General features: G+C 43.6%; 1 protein-coding gene across 2 annotated transcripts in view; it reads right to left on the reverse strand.

Moving 5' to 3' along the window:
* Positions 1-22,229, reverse strand: part of dipk2ab (divergent protein kinase domain 2Ab) — a 78,423-nt gene that overhangs the window by 18,169 nt on the left and 38,025 nt on the right. For both annotated transcript variants that reach the window (XM_029691407.1, XM_029691417.1), the window contains one exon: positions 709-1,012. In XM_029691407.1, the coding sequence (XP_029547267.1) occupies positions 709-1,012 (304 nt within the window). The remainder of the gene's footprint in view (positions 1-708; positions 1,013-22,229) is intronic.

The following is a 22,229-nucleotide window of genomic DNA, read 5'->3' on the forward strand; positions in this document are numbered from 1 at the left end:
GAGGATAGGTGACTGAGTACCAGAGGACAGGTGGAGGACAGGTGGAGGATAGGTGGAGGATAGGTGGAGGATAGGTGACTGAGTACCAGAGGACAGGTGGAGGACAGGTGGAGGATAGGTGGAGGATAGGTGGAGGATAGGTGACTGAGTACCAGAGGACAGGTGGAGGACAGGTGGAGGACAGGTGGAGGATAGGTGGAGGATAGGTGACTGAGTACCAGAGGATAGGTTCAGGATAGGTGGAGGATAGGTGGAGGATAGGTGGAGGATAGGTGGAGGATAGGTGACTGAGTACCAGAGGATAGGTGGAGGATAGGTGGAGGATAGGTAACTGAGTACCAGAGGATAGGTGGAGGATAGGTGGAGGATAGGTGGAGGATAGGTGACTGAGTACCAGAGGATAGGTGGAGGATAGGTGGAGGACAGGTGGTATAGTGAAGTAGTGTAGGGTGGTAGTGTGGTAGTGTGGATTACATTGCTGATTACATGCTTTTTTTCATTAATAAGGCTATTTTATCGTGAACAATATGATCTATCCACTAGAAATTCGTGGACAATAAGGACACATATGTAAAAAAGTATACATTTTTTCCAGTATAAAATCAGTCACCAAAATTGCCAAAGATTCCAGTAACTTTGGTAAATTGCTGGTAGCTTTGCAACCTTAACCCTTGACCCTCGCCCAGCGGTGTGAAAACAACAACTCACTTTGTTTGATCAGTCTCTTGTCGGCCACCAGGACGTTCTCAGCGTCCACCACGATGACCTTTCCGTCCCGCGGCCCCACGGCAAAGTTATCAAAGCTCACGTCCAGCAGGTAGAGGGCGAACTCAAAGTCGTTGTTGGTGAGCTGCTCAGCGATGTCCATCAGCTGTCGGGCCAGGTCAACCCTCTTATCCCAGGGAGCGTTGTAGAAAGACCACAGCTCCTCGCCGACATAGTTCACCGCCACCACGCGACCACACGCTCCCAGGTACTTGGCGAACGGCCAGCCCTCGTCTGAAGGGAAACTCTGTAGGGGAGAACGGAGGGATGTTGGTTATTAGGAGAAAGAGGCATGGAGGAAAGAAGGGTTGTGGAACCCTCGTCTAACGGAAAGCTCTGAAGGAAGAAGTCCTGTTTTCATTTAGAACAGGAAAAACAACACCATATGAAGCGATATGGGGGAACACACATAGGAGGGATGAAGATAATTTGAGAAGAGAGGAGGAAGGAAGAGGAGATTAATACACAGTGATAATGTAGAAGTCTGTGCCTGATATTGGCAAAGTCGGTGGGATATTAACACAGAAAAACAAACAAGTCCCCAAAATATATTGGAAAAAATGAAATGTGGATGTAGATGATGCCTGGCTTGTGTGGAGCCCTCAGCTATAGTAAAACAGTCCATTAGAATTACAAATACAGTAACACCAATGGCTGTCGATGTTAATGGCGATTATTCATCGAATCAGGTGGCTCATTCATTACAAAACCCACTGCATTAATGATTTTTTTCATTGGCAAGATTAGGAAAGTTAGGCATGACATGCTAGCAACAAAACACTGATACTACACATCCAATTATATCTGACCAAATTATGAAAGATAAGCATTGTAATTTTGAATTCCGTAAATGAGTGTGGAAGAGGTGAAAGAATTGTTGTTGTCTATCAACAATGGCAAGCCGCCGGGGTCTGACAACTTGGATGGACAATAAATGAAGATAACAGTGGATGATATTGCTACTCCTATTTGCCATATCTTCAATTTAAGCCTACTAGAAAGTGTGTCCTCAGGCCTGGAGGGAAGCAAACGTTATTCCCCTTCCTAAGAATAGTAAAGCCCCCTTTTACTGGCTCAAATAGCCGACCAGTCAGCCTGTTACCAACCATTAGTAAACTTTTGGAAAAAATTGTGTTTGACCAGATACAATGCTATTTTACAGTAAACCAATTGATAACAGACTTTCAGCACGCTTGTAGGGAATGACATTCAACAAGTACAGCACTTACACAAATGACTCATGATTGGCTGAAAGAAATTAGCAAAACAGCCCCCACAATATTTTTAATCAGACTTCAGTGTGGCTTTTGACATTATCGATCATAGTCTGCTGCTGGAAAAACGTATGTTATGGATTTACACCCCCTGCTATAATGTGGATAAAGAGTTACCTGTCTAACAGACACACAGAGGGTGTTCTTTAATGGAAGCCTCTCCAACATAATCCAGGTAGAATCAGGAATTCCCCTGGGCAGCTGTCTAGGCCCCTTACTTTTTTCAATCTTGACTAATGACATGCACTTTGAGTAAAGCCAGTGTGTTTATGTATGTGGATGACTCAACACTATACACGTCAGCTACTACAGCGACTGAAATGAGTGCAACACTTAACAAAGAGTTGCAGTTAGTTTCAGAATGGGTGGCAAGGAATACATTAGTCCTAAATATTTCCAAAACTAAAAGCATTGCATTTGGGACAGATCATTCACTAAACCCTAAACCTCAACTAAAACTTTTAATAAATAATGTGGAAATTGAGCAAGTTGAGGTGACTAAACTGCTTGGAGTAACCCTGGATTGTAAACTGTCCTGGTCAAAACATATTGATACAACAGTAGCTAAGATGGGGAGAAGTCTGAACATAATAAAGCAATGCTCTACCTTCTTAACAACACTATCAACAAGGCAGGTCCTACAGGCCCTAGTTTTGTTGCACCTGGACTACTGTTCAGTCCTGTGGTCAGGCGCCACAAAAATTGCAGTTAGCTCAGAACAGGGCAGTGCGGCTGGCCTTTACATAGACACAGAGAACTAACAGTAATAATATGCATGTAAATCTCTCATGGCTCAAAGTGGATGAAGGATTGACTTCATCACTACTTGTTTTTGTAAGAAGTGTTGACATGTTGAATAAACCAAGCTGTCCATTTAAACCAGTAGCACACAGCTCAGACACCCAAGAGTAGCTGCTGCCTTGGCAGGAACTAATGGGGATCCATAATAAACCCCAGGAAGAGTAGCTGCTGCCTTGGCAGGAACTAATGGGGATCCATAATAAACCCCAGGAAGAGTAGCTGCTGCCTTGACAGGAACTAATGGGGATCCATAATAAACCCCAGGAAGAGTAGCTGCTGCCTTGGCAGGAACTAATGGGGATCCATAATAAACCCCAGGAAGAGTAGCTTCTACCTTGGCAGGAACTAATGGGGATCCATAATAAACCCCAGGAAGAGTAGCTGCTGCCTTGGCAGGAACTAATGGGGATCCATAATAAACCCCAGGAAGAGTAGCTGCTGCCTTGACAGGAACTAATGGGGATCCATAATAAACCCCAGGAAGAGTAGCCGCTGCCTTGGCAGGAACTAATGGGGATCCATAATAAACCCCAGGAAGAGTAGCCGCTGCCTTGGCAGGAACTAATGGGGATCCATAATAAACCCCAGGAAGAGTAGCTGCTACCTTGGCAGGAACTAATGGGGATCCATAATAAATACAAATTCAAATGGAGAGTGTAAAATACAGAGTAAAGGTTGTGTTGGTATTACAGATTGGCTTTAATAAAAACACAGATACAGCAGACAGTTGATGGTTTGAGTTGGTACTGAGCTGGTAAACGCTGGTTAAACAATTAGTTGTTCTGTGATACTTGTTAAAATAGCTAGTTAGCCTAGCATCAGTACCAGGTCTGGTAAATTCAACATTTTGTGTTGTCATTATGAACTGCATTGTCAGGGAAATGTTTCTTCAAATTTGATTTTGAGCCCCCAGTCCTTGTTATGTGTGTATTTGGAAGGAAGCAGCTTCAATATTGCAGTAAGGCAAACACACACACACACCTGAAATGAGGAGTGTGTGCTACAGCTGTAGATGGCTAACTGGGCAGCCCTCTGAGGAACTGGATTGGCTACGTCTCATTACAATTATCTCTCGCTCTCTCTTTTGCTCAATCGCTCTCCCTCCATTCCTCCCTCTCCAGGACAGTTACCTAGTCAAGACAATTACAGATGTGAGAAGGAATAAATTAGGGGAAAATGAAAAACTAAAAACCAACCCATTTACTGGAGCCCACCTGAGTACTGTCTGCCAGCCATGCTGCCAGTCTGCCAGCCATGCTGCCAGTCTGCTTTATTCAATCAGTGTGTGTGTGTGTGTGTCTGTCTGTGTGTGAATGCGTGCGTGTATTCAGTGTCAGTCCAAGTAGTGGTACACGCTAAACAAATTATTAGTCAGCTAACTAGGTCTGTGAATGGAATACATTAAGTTATATCAAATGTGTAATATGATAACCTAGCCTAGTTTAGCCTGTAGAATGTCATATGATAACCTAGCCTAGTTTAGCCTGTAAAATGTAATATTTGTATTTGTTAAGGATTCCCAAAGCAGCAGCAGCTACTCTTCCAGGGGTCCAGAAAAATTAAGGCAGTTTATACAGTTGTAAAAATATTACAATACAGTCACAGATTTCACAACACACTGTGTGCCCTCAGGCCCCTACTCCACCACTACCACATATCTACAGAACTAAATCCATGTGTGTGTATAGTGCGTATGTTATCGTGTGTGTGTGTGTGTGTGTGTGTGTGTGTGTGTGTGTGTGTGTCTGTACCTATGTTTGTGTCTCTTCACAGTCCCCGCTGTTCCATAAGGTGTTTTTTTAATCTGGATTTTAAATCTGATTCTACTGCTGCATCAGTTACCTGATGTGGAATAGAGTTCCATGTAGTCATGGCTCTATGTAGTACTGTGCGCCTCCCATAGTCTGTTCTGGACTTGGGGACTGTGAAGAGACCTCTGGTGGCATGTCTTGTGGGGTATGGATGGGTGTCTGAGCTGTGTGCCAGTAGTTTAGACAGACCTCTGGTGGCATGTCTTGTGGGGTATGTATGGGTGTCTGAGCTGTGTGCCAGTAGTTTAAACAGACCTCTGGTGGCATGTCTTGTGGGGTATGGATGGGTGTCTGAACTGTGTGCCAGTAGTTTAAACAGACCTCTGGTGGCATGTCTTGTGGGGTATGCATGGGTGTCTGAGCTGTGTGCCAGTAGTTTAAACAGACCTCTGGTGGCATGTCTTGTGGGGTATGGATGGGTGTCTGAACTGTGTGCCAGTAGTTTAAACAGACCTCTGGTGGCATGTCTTGTGGGGTATGTATGGGTGTCTGAGCTGTGTGCCAGTAGTTTAGACAGACCTCTGGTGGCATGTCTTGTGGGGTATGTATGGGTGTCTGAGCTGTGTGCCAGTAGTTTAAACAGACCTCTGGTGGCATGTCTTGTGGGGTATGCATGGGTGTCTGAGCTGTGTGCCAGTAGTTTAAACAGACCTCTGGTGGCATGTCTTGTGGGGTATGCATGGGTGTCTGAACTGTGTGCCAGTAGTTTAGACAGACCTCTGGTGGCATGTCTTGTGGGGTATGCATGGGTGTCTGAGCTGTGTGCCAGTAGTTTAGACAGACCTCTGGTGGCATGTCTTGTGGGGTATGGATGGGTGTCTGAGCTGTGTGCCAGTAGTTTAGACAGACCTCTGGTGGCATGTCTTGTGGGGTATGTATGGGTGTCTGAGCTGTGTGCCAGTAGTTTAGACAGACCACTGGTAGCATGTCTTGTTGGGTAAGCATGGGTGTCTGAGCTGTGTGCCAGTAGTTTAGACAGACCTCTTGTGGCATGTCTTGTGGGGTATGGATGGGTGTCTGAGCTGTGTGCCAGTAGTTTAAACAGACCTCTGGTGGCATGTCTTGTGGGGTATGGATGGGCTGTCTGAGCTGTGTGCCAGTAGTTTAAACAGACCTCTGGTGGCATGTCTTGTGGGGTATGGATGGGTGTCTGAGCTGTGTGCCAGTAGTTTAGACAGACCTCTGGTGGCATGTCTTGTGGGGTATGGATGGGCTGTCTGAGCTGTGTGCCAGTAGTTTAAACAGACCTCTGGTGGCATGTCTTGTGGGGTTTGCATGGGTGTCTGAGCTGTGTGCCAGTAGTTTAAACAGACAGCTCGGTGCTTTCAACATGTCAATACCTCTCATAAATACAAGTAGTGATGAAGTCAATCTCTCCTCCACTTTGAGCTAGGAGAGATTGACATGCACATTATTAATATTAGCTCTCTGTGTACATCCAAGGGCCAGCCGTGCCACCCTTTTCTGAGCCAGTTGCTATTTTCCTAAGTCCCTTTTTGTGACACCTGACCACACGACTGAACAGTAGTCCAGGTGTAACAAAACTAGGGCCTGTAGGACCTGTCTTGTTGATAGTGTTGTTAAGAAGGTAGAAACTAGGGCCTGTAGGACCTGCCTTGTTGATAGTGTTGTTAAGAAGGTAGAAACTAGGGCCTGTAGGACCTGCCTTGTTGATAGTGTTGTTAAGAAGGCAGAGCAGCGCTTCATTATAGACAGACTTCTCCCCATCTTAGCTAATGTTGTATCAATATGTTTTGACCAGGACAGTTTACAATCCAGGGTTAATCCAAGCAGTTTAGTCACCTCAACTTATTCAATTTCCACATTATTTATTACAAGATTTAGTTGAGGTTTAGGGTTAAGTGAATGATTTGTCCCAAATACAATGCTTTTAGTTTTTGAAATATTTAAGACTAACTTATTCTTTGCCACCCATTCAGAAACTAACTGCAGCTCTTTGTTAAGTGTTGCATTCATTGCAGTTGCTGTGGTAGCTGACGTGTATAGTGTTGAGTCATCTACATAAACTCAGCAAAAAAAGAAACGTCCTCTCACTGTTAACTGCGTTTATTTTCAGCAAACTTAACATGTGTAAATATTTGTCTGAACATAACAAGATTCAACAACTGAGACATAAACTGAACAAGTTCCACAGACATGTGACTAACAGAAATGGAATAATATGTCCCTGAACAAAGGGGGGGGGGTCAAAATCAAAAGTAACAGTCAGTATCTGGTGTGGCCACCAGCTGCATTAAGTACTGCAGTGCATCTCCTCCTCATGGACTGTTCTTACTGCGAGATGTTACCCCACTCTTCCACCAAGGCACCTGCAAGATCCCAGACATTTCTGGGGGGAATGGCCCTCACCCTCCGATCCAACAGGTCCCAGACGTGCTCAATGGGATTGAGATCCGGGCTCTTCGCTGGCCATGGCAGAACACTGACATTCCTGTCTTGCAGGAAATCACACACAGAACGAGCAGTATGGCTGGTGGCATTGTCATGCTGGAGGGTCATGTCAGGATGAGCCTGCAGGAAGGGTACCACATGAGGGAGGAGGATGTCTTCCCTGTAACGCACAGCGTTGAGATTGCCTGCAATGACAACAATCTCAGTCCGATGATGCTGTGACACACCCCCCAGACCATGACGGACCCTCCACCTCCAAATCGATCCCGCTCCAGAGTACAGGCCTCGGTGTAACGCTCATTCCTTCGACGACAAACACGAATCCGACCATCACCCCTGGTGAGACAAAACCGCGACTTGTCAGTGAAGAGCACTTTTTGCCAGTCCTGTCTGGTCCAGCAACGGTGGGTTTGTGCCCATAGGCAACGTTGTTGCCGGTGATGTCTGGTGAGGACCTGCCTTACAACAGGCCTACAAGCTCTCAGTCTAGCCTCTCTCAGCCTATTGCGGACAGTCTGAGCACTGATGGAGGGATTGTGCGTTCCTGGTGTAACTCGGGCAGTTGTTGTTGCCATCCTGTACCTGTCCCGCAGCTGTGATGTTCGGATGTACCGATCCTGTGCAGGTGTTGTTAAACGTGGTCTGCCACTGTGAGGATGATCAGCTGTCCGTCCTGTCTCCCTGTAGCGCTGTCTTAGGCATCTCACAGTACGGACATTGCAATATATTTCCCTGGCCACATCATGCAATGAGCAGGGACCCTGGGCATCTTTCTTTTGGTGTTTTTCTAGAGTCAGCAGAAAGGCCTCTTTAGTGTCCTAAGTTTTCATAACTGTGACCTTAATTGCCTACCGTCTGTAAGCTGTGTGTGTCTTAACGACCGTTCCACAGGTGCATGTTCATTAAATTGTCGATGGTTCGTTGAACAAGCATGGGAAACAGTGTTTAAACTCTTTACAATGAAGATCTGTGAAGTTATTTGGATTTTTACGAATTATCTTCGAAAGACAGGGTCCTGAAAAAGGGACATTTCCTTTTTTGCTGAGTTTACATAGACTTTACTCAAAGCCAGTGTCTTGTCATTAGTAAAGATCAAAAAAAGTAAATGGTCCTAGACAGCTGCCCTGGGGAATTCCTGATTCTACCTGGATTATGTAGGAGAGGCTTCCATTAAGCAAAACCCTCTGTTTTGTTAGACAGGTAACTCTTTATCCACAATATAGCAGGGGATGTAAAGCCATAACACAGCAGCAGACTATGATCTGTGTGATCCATCTGCAGCAGCTCTGCAGGGGTGTTCAGTACAGTTAGGTTCAAATAATCTACAACAGCATCCTGTCCTCCAGATAAGACATGCAGGCAGACAGCTTCCTCCTGTCCAGTCACCCTTTCTATTGGAAACATAAAGCCCCATGTTGGCCGGTCTGTCCATGGCAACGAAAGGGGAAGAGACGAGGAGACAAGGAGGAGAGGAATCCGTTCAGGATTGTTGGGACGCAGCCAGGGAACTACGTTACGGTTTATCATAAAACTGGATTGGAGAGTTAGCAGTCTAATTTACTTTTAAGTATTGATGATTTCATATATTCTGTTTCATATAGAAAGATAATTTACAAGCTGGATACGTTTGAACATCAACCATTTACTGTTGTTGCCATGGAGTCAGATCTTTAGCTACATTACCGTTGTTGCCATGGAGTCAGATCTTTAGCTACATTACCGTTGTTGTCATGGAGTCAGATCTTTAGCTACATTACCGTTGTTGTCATGGAGTCAGATCTTTAGCTACATTACCGTTGTTGTCATGGAGTCAGATCTTTAGCTACATTACCGTTGTTGCCATGGAGTCAGATCTTTAGCTACATTACCGTTGCTGTCATGGAGTCAGATCTTTAGCTACATTACCGTTGTTGCCATGGAGTCAGATCTTTAGCTACATTACCGTTGTTGACATGGAGTCAGATCTTTAGCTACATTACCGTTGTTGACATGGAGTCAGATCTTTAGCTACATTACCGTTGTTGTCATGGAGTCAGATCTTTAGCTACATTACCGTTGTTCTCATGGAGTCAGATCTTTAGCTACATTACCGTTGTTGTCATGGAGTCAGATCTTTAGCTACATTACCGTTGTTGTCATGGAGTCAGATCTTTAGCTACATTACCGTTGTTGCCATGGAGTCAGATCTTTAGCTACATTACCGTTGTTGCCATGGAGTCAGATCTTTAGCGACATTACTGTTGTTGCCATGGAGTCAGATCTTTAGCTACATTACCGTTGTTGTCATGGAGTCAGATCTTTATCTACATTACCGTTGTTGACATGGAGTCAGATCTTTAGCTACATTACCGTTGTTGTCATGGAGTCAGATCTTTATCTACATTACCGTTGTTGACATGGAGTCAGATCTTTAGCTACATTACCGTTGTTGTCATGGAGTCAGATCTTTAACTACATTACTGTTATTGACATGGAGTCAGATATTTAACTACATTACTGTTATTGACATGGAGTCAGATCTTTAACTACATTACTGTTATTGACATGGAGTCAGATCTTTAACTACATTACTGTTAGCTCACTAACTTTGAATAGAAGCCTGTTCTGTAGAACACCGCCAGAGTGGAAAGACAACAGGGGGAGACAGAGTCACACAGAGAGAGAGAGACAGAGACAGAGACAGAGTCACACAGAGAGAGAGAGAGAGAGAGACAGAGACAGAGACAGAGACAGAGAGACACACACAGAGAGAGAGACAGAGAGAGAGAGAGAGAGAGAGAGAGAGAGAGAGAGAGAGAGAGAGAGAGAGAGAGAGAGAGAGAGAGAAGAGAGAGAGAGAGAGACAGAGACAGAGACAGAGACAGAGACAGAGACAGAGACAGAGACAGAGACAGAGACAGAGACAGAGACAGAGAGACAGAGAGAGAGAGAGAGAGAGAGAGAGAGAGAGAGAGAGAGAGAGAGAGAGAGAGAGAGAGAGAGAGAGAGAGAGAGACAGAGACAGAGACAGAGACAGAGACAGAGACAGAGAGAGAGAGAGAGACACACACAGAGAGAGAGACAGAGAGAGAGACACACAGAGACAGAAGAGAGGGATGCCCCAGGGCTGCTGTCTGATGGCGTCAGCAGTGGTCATAAAGACTAAGGACTTCATGCTGCCTCAATGGCCCTCGTCTTTGGCCCTTAATACTCATTCACCTCAAATCACTCACAAGGTCGTAGCATTTAACTGGTAGGAAACACAACACTCAGCTGGTACTGAGCGCTGCGGGACTGTCAAGAGATTCCTCAAGAAAGAACCATGACCAGTAGATATTATCTAGTCTTTAACAAGGGAAGTGGACAACCAAAAACCCTCAGTGGTCGTTGTGATAAATGCCCTGTGTGTCCAACCAATCATTTTCCCCAGAGTGCTCCATAAGCGGTAACTGTGCTGAAGTCATTAGCCTCCACAATGAGGAAAGAGACGGACAGAGAGAGAGAGCAGTGATAAGAGCGAGAGTAGAGTAGGGAGAGAAGAGTAGAGAGGAGAGCAGGGAGAGAAGAGCAGGGAGAGAAGAGCAGAGAGAAGAGCAGGGAGAGAAGAGCAGGGAGAGAAGAGCAGAGAGAGGAGAGCAGAGAGAGGAGAGCAGGGAGAGAAGAGCAGGGAGAGAAGAGCAGGGAGAGAAGAGCAGGGAGAGAAGAGCAGGGAGAGGAGAGCAGGGAGAGGAGAGCAGGGAGAGAAGAGCAGGGAGAGAAGAGCAGGGAGAGAAGAGCAGGGAGAAGAGCGAGCGAGGGTGGAAGGCATTGGGAGGAGCATAATATGAAATCCACTAAACTTTATCTAACTGAAAATAGACTGAAGAGAGAGCGAGTCCTGGTTGGGAGTCCGGGAAACACACGTCTCAATGTTGTTCTGATGCTTCTCTCCTCTTTACTGCCCGTGAAATGTGTTAGGGAGGGAGGGAGGGTGTAAAGCATGCATAGGGACTGACTATCTCTCCCATATCTCCTAGAAGTCGTGGTTTATGGCTTTCAGATTCAGAAATGCTGAAAAGCCAGAAATTGCCAATGACATGTAACAAAGCAGGTTTGAGTGCCGTGTTGGCTTACAGAATTCCCTGCTCCAGTCAATCGATAGAGAGCCTTCCTCTCTGCTATAGAGATGTATGATATACAGCGCAGTTTTCACAGAGACTTCTGGAGCCAAGTGTTTTACTTCCAGTACTTTACAAAGATAGTAAAAAAAAAAAAAAAAAGAGATAAACGCAGACGTTCTGAACATTACCTTGGAAATAATGGATGACTACCTCTGCAGCCAGTAAAGAGCTACGTTTATTCCATTGGGTTTAAGCTGTTTATCCTGTTTATACCACAGTCGCTAAAGACAACAATACTAAGCACACATATACCGGCAGAAAATAAAAAAAACTTTTATTTATAAAAATCAGCAAATTCATATTTTCTCATCTTTTGGTCGCTTGAGACGCAACCTAGTCGTTCGTTAGATAAGTTTGATATTTAGGACGCAACCCAAGTCATTCATTCTTTATGTTCTGCTGTTGCTATGCTCACTTATCCCTTGTTTGCTAGCTAGCCAGCTAACTGACAGCTAACACAGTCACGCACCTCTGCAGCCAGAATAACAGCAAAGTAGTTCTGTTTTCTACCGACATTCATTTGGATACATCCTTAACAATGAGCCGATGATGCCTGATTTTGCCTGGCCTAGCTAGAAAAGTGTGCCTTGTCGTCAGGACACTGGTCCACACTGAGTGTTCATTATGAGGAGATCGCATTGCATATCAAACACGAGGCCAGAAGCTAGCTAAATAGTTTGAGGAGATTACATGGGTCAACGACGTATGAGGTTTTCAAAAGGGAAAACTATTTAATTTGAAAAACACTATGTTCTCTTGAGTGTTACCTATGCACTTTCAGGGTTTAATCGGCAACTTATTTTAGTAAAAAAAAAATAAAAATTTAAGCGTTTTTTAAATTCACCTCCTAAAAAAAGTTGTTTGGTGGGATCATAAATACATTTTTAATTCTGACCATTATTTCAAGCAAAGGAGTAAAATGAATTTATACTCAAATATTCAACATTAAAGAAGTTGTTATATATATATATAACATCTTTCACTTTTTTAATATAACATTTTTTCAATGTTATATTAAAACCATATAACATTTTACACCAATGTATTTCTCTTATAGACTGAGCTTTTCTCTGCATTTTTTGTTGTTGACAACAACAGAATTTTCTCTTGAGCTGAAGGGCTCGAGATCACTGATCATTGACTTCACATGTCCTTCACAGTAGAAGGTCATGTCTGGCACAGAGACGGCCAGACTCCATGCTGCTGCATACAAGCGATCTGCACTTCCTCCACCCCAACAACCTTCAGGATCTGGCCTACAAAAGGGGCGGTTTTCAAAGCTGACCATGACAAATCTGCCTAGATTTTCAGCAAGCGTTGAGTTGGCCACAGCTGCAGTTTCATCTTGCTGTTCCCCTGATGGCGTTCTTCATCGAAGTTCACTTCAACAGCACTGAAACAGGTGTTGCAGATGCTTGGTCTGATGCAGAAGCAAGACCCTTCACTGTGTTTGTATTATTTCCCCCCCCCCCTGACGCTGTGGCGGTGACCTGGTGTAATTTCATGGTTCCTTTGACTCCAGCGAGGTTCTTTGGCACATTAGTGACATCTGTAATCCAAAAATAACTTCATGCTCGATCCACTCTTCTCCAGTAGTTTGAAGAGCTCCTTGGGAGTCTGCACATCATCCCTGTTGAACGTGTTTGTCTGCACAACGTTTCACAGCCCCGCCCTATGCCTTCTGGTTCCCCATTCCCATGAGCCTTTTCAGAAAAAGTTCCAGGTGATTCGTTTTAATATGTAAATATATAGCAGGTACATGTGGTTCTTGTTTCTGGTTTGGGTCACTGGACCGTCGCTTCATCGTGTGGAGTGTCATGATTTGTAGATTCTTGTTCTTGACATCTCTTAGGACCGGTTTCCAGGTGAGCCCATAGACAAGATGAGGGAGCACTAAGGAAGTCAGATATACGGTGGCGTAGGACTGGCTTCTCTCTGATGTGTGTACACAACACTTGTATGGATCGTAGACCTGCTGTCTACTCCCCACAAAGTGGAACGCCTGATTTTCTGTGGTCAATTTTGCAACAGAATCAGCAGTAATCCGTGTCCTGACGATAAAAGGCATTTTGCTTGATAAAGGCATCTTCAAATTGACCCTCAATTATGAAACATAGGATAGTAGTTCTTTACTTCTAAATATTTTCAGTATTACCTGCTTGATGTGCACTACTATAAACCCCCTAAATAATTAACATTAAACATCCTTACCCTACAAAAACGTGTGTTCCTACTTCAAATGAGATACGAGTAGTCCTGCATCACTTTGACATCAAGTATCTTGAGTATCGAAATAAAAAATAAACTTTTTTCAGATAATTCAACATTTTTCTTGGTTTTTAGTGGTCGCACCGAATTATCAGATTTTTTTTTTGGGGGGGGGGGACCTGACAGGGAGTTGAAATGTAAACTTAGCAAAAAACATTTACGAGAGACATGCTAACCTTTATTTTGTTGTAACTTTAGAACACCAAAAAAGTGACAGACTAGCTAAATAGTTTGTTGCAAGCAAACCTGCCAATATGACAACCAAATGAATTGTAGGTGTAAATTATTGTGTCATGATTTCAAGGTGTCCCGATATCTTTTCCAACTGTCCAATTATCTGGTTTTAATGTCCATTCTAGAATGGCCTTCTAGCCAATCAGAAACGAGTATTCAACAATGCTGTGGTATAACACAGCTCTGTAAAAATGTTAATTTCCAATGGAGGAGGAAGAGGAGGAGAAGCAGCAGTACAGTGGCATGCGAAACTATTCACCCCCCTTGGCATTTTTCCTATTTTGTTGCCTTACAACCTGGAATTAAAATAGATTTCTTAGGGGGTTTGTATTGTTTGATTCACACAACATGCCTACCACTTTGAAGATACAAAATATTTTTTGGGGTGAAACAAATAAGACAAAAAAACAGAAATTGAGCGTGCATAACTATTCACCCCCCCAAAGTCAATACTTTGTAGACCCACCTTTTGCAGCAATTACAGCTGCAAGTCTCTTGGGGTATGTCTCTATAAGCTTGGCACATCTAGCCACTGGGATTTCTGCCCATTCTTCAAGGCAAAACTGCTCCAGCTCCTTCAAGTTGGATGGGTTCTACTGGTGTACAGCAATCTTGAAGTCATACCACAGATTCTCAATTGGATTGAGGTCTGGGCTTTGACTAGGCCATTCCAAAACATTTAAATGTTTCCCCTTAAACCACTCGAGTGTTGCTTTAGCAGTATGCTTAGGGTCATTGTCCTGCTGGAAGGTGAACCTCTGTCCCAGTCTCAAATCTCTGGAAGACTGAAACAGGTTTCCCTAAATAATTTCCCTGTATTTAGTGCCATCCATCATTCCTTCAATTCTGACCAGTTTCCCAGTCCCTGCAAATGAAAAACATAACCACAGCATGATGCTGCCACCACCATGCTTCACTGTGGGGATGGTGTTCTCAGGGTGATGAGGTGTTGGGTTTGCGCCAGACATAGCATTTTGCTTGATGGCCAAAAAGCTACATTTTAGTCTCATCTAACCAGAGTACCTTCTTCCATATGTTTGGGGAGTCTCCCACATGTCCTTCGGCGAACACCAAACGTGCTTGCTTATTTTTTTCTTTAAGCTCTGACCACTCTTCCATAAAGCCCAACTCTGTGGAGTATATGGCTTAAAGTAGTCCTATATACACATACTCCAATCTCCGCTGTGGATCTTTGCAGCTACTTCAGGGTTATCTTTGGTCTCTTTGTTACCTCTGTGATTAATGCCTTCCTTGCCTGGTCCATGAGTTTTGGTGGGCGGCCCTCTCTTGGCAGGTTTGTTGTGGTGCCATATTCTTTCAATTTTTTAATAACGGATTTAAAATGGTGCTTCGTGGGATGTTCAAAGTTTCAGATATTTTTTTATAACCCAACCCTGATCTGTACTTCTCCACAACTTTGTCCCTGACCTGTTTGGAGAGCTCCTTGGTCTTCATGGTGCCGCTTGCTTAATGGTGTTGCAGACTCTGGGGACCTTTCAGAGCAGGTGTATATCTACTGAGATCATGTGACACTTAAATAAAGTCCATCTGTGTGCAATCTAACTAATTATGTGACTTCTGAAGGTAATTGGTTGCACCAGATCTTATTTAGGGGCTTCATTGCAAAGGGGTGAATACATATGCACAAACCAGTTTTGCGTTATTTAAAAAAAAATATATATTTTAAACAAGTTTTTTTAATTTAACTTATTTTGTGTCCGTTACATGAAATCCAAATAAAAATCAATTTAAAATTACAGGTTGTAATGCAACAAAATAGGAAAAATGCCAAGGAGGATGAATATTTTTGCAAGGCACTGTTGTAGTGGCAGTGGAAGTGGCAGTGGAAGTGGCAGTAGCAGTAGCAGTAACCCATAGCAATACTATTTATGACAGAGGACGCATTAGCTATAGGCGAAGTCAAAACAAGATCACAAGAAGATGATAGTAGTGTTAAAAAACTAAAAAGGAAACAAAAATTAAATATGAAATCTATAATTAGGCTAAGCTAATTATAGTGAACATTTGGCCTGGGCTCTGCATTTCCCCCCCCCCCCACCCACCCCTCCTGAGGGGAATAGGAGCATGGCTGAAATTAACACCTGTGTCCTCTCACACACACACACACACACACACACACACAGAGTGTTAAAGGATATATAAAAATATACTAGGCCTAAAGTTAACCCACAACAACATGTGACAACCACAACTCAAAACAAATATCCAGCCAGGCCAGTTAGCCTCCAACCAGCCAGGCCAGTTAGCCTCCAACCAGCCAGGCCAGTTAGCCTCCAACCAGCCAGGCCAGTTAGCCTCCAGCCAGCCAGGCCAGTTAGCCTCCAGCCAGCCAGGCCAGTTAGCCTCCAGCCAGCCAGGCCAGTTAGCCTCCAGCCAGCCAGGCCAGTTAGCCTCTAGCCAGGCCAGTGTTCAGCAGCTGACAGTCCTCTGTTATAAACCAGACCAGTTAGCCTCTAGCCAGGCCAGTGTTCAGCAGCTAACAATCCTCTGTTATAAACCAGACCAGTTAGCCTCTAGCCAGACCAGTTAGCCTCTAGCCAGGCCAGCGTGTTCAGCAGCTAAACAGTCCTCTGTTATAAACCAGACCAGTTAGCCTCTAGCCAGGACAGTGTGTTCAGCAGCTAAACAGTCCTCTGTTATAAACCAGACCAGAGTGTGATGGAATTTTCAGCATTTTCTCCATCATCAAAACCTCTGAAACCTCCACAACAAACAGGTCGGGACAGGACAGGGACAGGACAGGGACAGGTCGGGACAGGGGTTGAAAACACACAACAGAGCACCACACACAAACAAACACACAAACACAAACCTGTATATCAAAATAAAACATTTCACAGGAAAAAAAAACCACCCATTAGACAGTCCGGTAACTAAAGAGGCTTTAAATGAGTCTCCTGACTGAAGGGTGAGACCCTGGTCTGGTTCCCTGTCAGCTTCTTAACACGCTTGGTCTTTTCTCTCTAACTCCTACACCGTTAGTGTTCAAGCATGAAAACAGGGAGAATCTCACCGCCGTTTAGACTGCTGATAGGCGCTCATCACAGTGGGAGGCCATTCTTTGTTCTCGCTTGAACGAAAGCGGTACCTTGCTGCGTGTCGACCCGGCAGTGACGAACCATGACGTTTCTACTTGTAGAATCGCAATGCTTGTTCAGTGGCCAACAAGTTGACTTTGAGCCAACAGGAGGGGACAACAAAAAGGGGAATAAAAAATAAATAAAAAGAGAGAGCATTTTCTCCGTAGAGCGACAGAGACAGTCACACTTCAAATCAAATCAAAGTTTATTTGTCACGTGCGCCGAATACAACAGGTGTAGTAGACCTCACAGTGAAATGCAGAATACAACAGGTGTAGTAGACCTCACAGTGAAATGCTGAATACAACAGGTGTAGTAGACCTCACAGTGAAATGCTGAATACAACAGGTGTAGTAGACCTCACAGTGAAATGCTGAATACAACAGGTGTAGTAGACCTCACAGTGACATGCTGAATACAACAGGTGTAGTAGACCTTACAGTGAAATGCTGAATACAACAGGTGTAGTAGACCTCACAGTGAAATGCTGAATACAACAGGTGTAGTAGACCTTACAGTGAAATGCTGAATACAACAGGTCTAGTAGACAGTGAAATGCTGAATACAACAGGTGTAGTAGACCTTACAGTGAAATGCTGAATACAACAGGTGTAGTAGACCTCACAGTGAAATGCTGAATACAACAGGTGTAGTAGACCTCACAGTGACATGCTGAATACAACAGGTGTAGTAGACCTTACAGTGAAATGCTGAATACAACAGGTGTAGTAGACCTCACAGTGAAATGCTGAATACAACAGGTGTAGTAGACCTCACAGTGAAATGCTGAATACAACAGGTGTAGTAGACCTCACAGTGAAATGCTGACTACAACAGGTGTAGTAGACCTCACAGTGACATGCTGAATACAACAGGTGTAGTAGACCTTACAGTGAAATGCTGACTACAACAGGTGTAGTAGACCTCACAGTGAAATGCTGACTACAACAGGTGTAGTAGACCTCACAGTGAAATGCTGACTACAACAGGTGTAGTAGACCTCACAGTGAAATGCTGAATACAACAGGTGTAGTAGACCTCACAGTGACATGCTGAATACAACAGGTGTAGTAGACCTTACAGTGAAATGCTGAATACAACAGGTGTAGTAGACCTCACAGTGAAATGCAGAATACAACAGGTGTAGTAGACCTCACAGTGACATGCTGAATACAACAGGTGTAGTAGACCTCACAGTGAAATGCTGAATACAACAGGTGTAGTAGACCTCACAGTGAAATGCTGAATACAACAGGTGTAGTAGACCTCACAGTGAAATGCTGAATACAACAGGTGTAGTAGACCTCACAGTGAAATGCTGAATACAACAGGTGTAGTAGACCTCACAGTGAAATGCTGAATACAACAGGTGTAGTAGACCTCACAGTGAAATGCTGAATACAACAGGTGTAGTAGACCTCACAGTGAAATGCTGACTACAACAGGTGTAGTAGACCTCACAGTGAAATGCTGACTACAACAGGTGTAGTAGACCTCACAGTGAAATGCTGACTACAACAGGTGTAGTAGACCTCACAGTGACATGCTGAATACAACAGGTGTAGTAGACCTCACAGTGACATGCTGAATACAACAGGTGTAGTAGACCTCACAGTGACATGCTGAATACAACAGGTGTAGTAGACCTCACAGTGAAATGCTGAATACAACAGGTGTAGTAGACCTCACAGTGAAATGCTGAATACAACAGGTGTAGTAGACCTCACAGTGAAATGCTGAATACAACAGGTGTAGTAGACCTTACAGTGAAATGCTGAATACAACAGGTGTAGTAGACCTCACAGTGAAATGCTGAATACAACAGGTGTAGTAGACCTTACAGTGAAATGCTGACTACAACAGGTGTAGTAGACCTTACAGTGAAATGCTGAATACAACAGGTGTAGTAGACCTCACAGTGAAATGCTGAATACAACAGGTGTAGTAGACCTTACAGTGAAATGCTGACTGACAGGCTCAAACCAACAGTGAAAAAAAAGGTATTAGGTGAAAAATAGGTAAGTAAAGAAATGAAACAACAGTAAAAAGACAGGCTATATACAGTAGAGAGGCTATATACAGTAGAGGCTATATACAGTAGAGAGGCTATATACAGTAGAGAGGCTATATACAGTAGAGAGGCTATATACAGTAGAGGCTATATACAGTAGAGGCTATATACAGTAGAGAGGCTATATACAGTAGAGGTTATATACAGTAGAGAGGCTACATACAGTAGTGAGGCTATATACAGTAGAGGCTATATACAGTAGAGAGGCTATATACAGTAGAGAGGCTATATACAGTAGAGAGGCTATATACAGTAGAGAGGCTATATACAGTAGCGAGGCTATATACAGTAGAGAGTCTATATACAGTAGAGAGGCTATATACAGTAGAGAGGCTATATACAGTAGAGAGTCTATATACAGTAGAGAGGCTATATACAGTAGCGAGGCTATATACAGTAGAGAGGCTATATACAGTAGAGGCTATATACAGTAGAGGCTATATACAGTAGAGAGGCTATATACAGTAGAGAGGCTATATACAGTAGAGAGGCTATATACAGTAGAGAGGTTATATACAGTAGAGAGGCTATATACAGTAGAGGCTATATACAGTAGAGAGGCTATATACAGTAGAGAGGTTATATACAGTAGAGAGGCTATATACAGTAGAGGCTATATACAGTAGAGAGGCTATATACAGTAGAGGCTACATACAGTAGAGAGGCTATATACAGTAGAGAGGCTATATACAGTAGAGGCTATATACAGTAGAGAGGCTACATACAGTAGAGAGGCTACATACAGTAGAGGCTACATACAGTAGAGAGGCTATATACAGTAGAGGCTATATACAGTAGAGGCTATATACAGTAGAGGCTATATACAGTAGAGGGGCTATATACAGTAGAGGGGCTATATACAGTAGAGAGGCTATATACAGTAGAGGCTATATACAGTAGAGAGGCTATATACAGTAGAGGCTATATACAGTAGAGGCTATATACAGTAGAGGCTATATACAGTAGAGAGGCTATATACAGTAGAGGCTATATACAGTAGAGGCTATATACAGTAGAGGCTATATACAGTAGAGAGGCTATATACAGTAGAGGCTATATACAGTAGAGGCTATATACAGTAGAGGCTATATACAGAAGAGAGGCTATATACAGAAGAGAGGCTATATACAGAAGAGAGGCTATATACAGTAGAGAGGCTATATACAGTAGAGAGGCTATATACAGTAGAGGCTATATACAGTAGAGGCTATATACAGAAGAGAGGCTATATACAGAAGAGAGACTATATACAGAAGAGAGGCTATATACAGAAGAGAGGCTATATACAGTAGAGAGGCTATATACAGTAGAGAGGCTATATACAGTAGAGAGGCTATATACAGTAGAGAGGCTATATACAGTAGAGGCTATATACAGTAGAGAGGCTATATACAGTAGAGAGGCTATATACAGTAGAGAGGCTACATACAGTAGAGAGGCTATATACAGTAGAGAGGCTACATACAGTAGAGAGGCTACATACAGTAGAGAGGCTATATACAGTAGAGAGGCTATATACAGTAGAGAGGCTATACACAGTAGAGAGGATATACAGTAGAGAGGCTATATACAGTAGAGAGGTTATATACAGTAGAGAGGTTATATACAGTAGAGAGGCTATATACAGTAGAGAGGCTATAACAGTAGAGAGGCTATATACAGTAGAGAGGCTATATACAGTAGAGAGGCTATATACAGTAGAGAGGCTATATACAGTAGAGAGGCTATATACAGTAGAGAGGTTATATACAGTAGAGGCTATATACAGTAGAGAGGCTATATACAGTAGAGGTTATATACAGTAGAGACTATATACAGTAGAGAGGCTATATACAGTAGAGGTTATATACAGTAGAGAGGCTATATACAGTAGAGAGGCTATATACAGTAGAGAGGCTATATACAGTAGAGAGGCTATATACAGTAGAGAGGCTATATACAATAGAGAAGCTACATACAGGCACCAGTTAGTCAGGCTGATTGAGGTAGTATGTACATGTAGATATTGTTAGGGTTTAACCAACTATTTGTTAGCATGACCTATATAAAATAACAGAGACGCTATGCTACAATATTAAGTATATAAACGACAGATAATTGAATACTGCTATATGTTAGGGGAAGTGGCTCATGTGGACAGAATGCTGATGCTGTAAAAACAGGATTTCCTGTAGAACAATAGCAATAACAGGATATGGTGAAAGGTATATGCGGGGGGGGGGTGTAAGGGTTTTAGAGAACTGTGCAGTCACAAGATGAGACAGCCGCCAGAGACGATAGCTATGCCAGGAAACAGGAGTGCGTCTAGAGGTTGGGACCAACCTGCACGCCAACGATAGGCTGGAATAAGTCTAAACCCCAGCCTCTACTATGACAGGCCCTCAGGGAACTAAGTCTGTCAAGTATTTAAATAAGAACTTATGATGTCATTCCAGTTCTCTGTCTGCCCTGCGTGGTGTTTCAGTGAGCCCGTATATACGAACAACATATTTACCATTCAAGTGTTTGCATTAATTAAAGTACAAAGAAATCAGAAGTTACTCTGTGCTGACTATTTTGTTCTGATACTAGATTCGAATTGACGCGACCCAACAATATAGTTAAAGTGACTATGCATATATGATAAACTGAGAGTAGCAGCAGCATAAAAGAGGGGGTTGTGGGGGGGCACACAATGCAAATAGCCATTTGATTAGCTGTTCAGGAGTCTTATGGCTTGGGGGTAAAAACTGTTGAGAAGCCTTTTTGTCCTAGACTTGGCACTCCGGTACCGCTTGCCATGCGGTAGTAGAGAGAACAGTCTATGACTGGGGCCTTCCTCTGACACCGCCTGGTGTAGAGGTCCTGGATAGCAGGCAGCTTTGCCCCAGTGATGTACTGGGCCATACGCACTACCCTCAGTAGTGCCTTGAGGTCAGAGGCCGAGCAATTGCCGTACCAGGCAGTGATGCAACCAGTCAGGATGCTCTCGATGCTACAGCTGAAGAACCTTTTGAGGATCTCAGGACCCATGTCAAATCTTTTTAGTTTCCTGAGGGGGAATAGGCTTTGTCGTGCCCTCTTCACGACTGTCTTGGTGTGTTTGGACCATTCTAGTTTGTTGGTGATGTGGACACCAAGGAACTTGAAGCTCTCAACCTGCTCCACTGCAGCCTCGTAGATGAGAATGGGGTTATGCTCGGTCCTCCTTTTCCCTTTTCCTCCACAATCATCTCCTTAGTTTTGATCACATTGAGGGAGAGATTGTTATTCTGGCACCACCCGGCCAGGTCTCTGACCTCCTCCCTATAGGCTGTCTCGTCGTTGATCAGGCCTACCACTGTTGTGTCATCAGCAAACATAATGATGGTGTT

The sequence above is a fragment of the Salmo trutta genome, chromosome 2, assembly GCF_901001165.1.
Source record: "Salmo trutta chromosome 2, fSalTru1.1, whole genome shotgun sequence".
Taxonomy (NCBI): Eukaryota; Metazoa; Chordata; class Actinopteri; order Salmoniformes; family Salmonidae; genus Salmo; species Salmo trutta.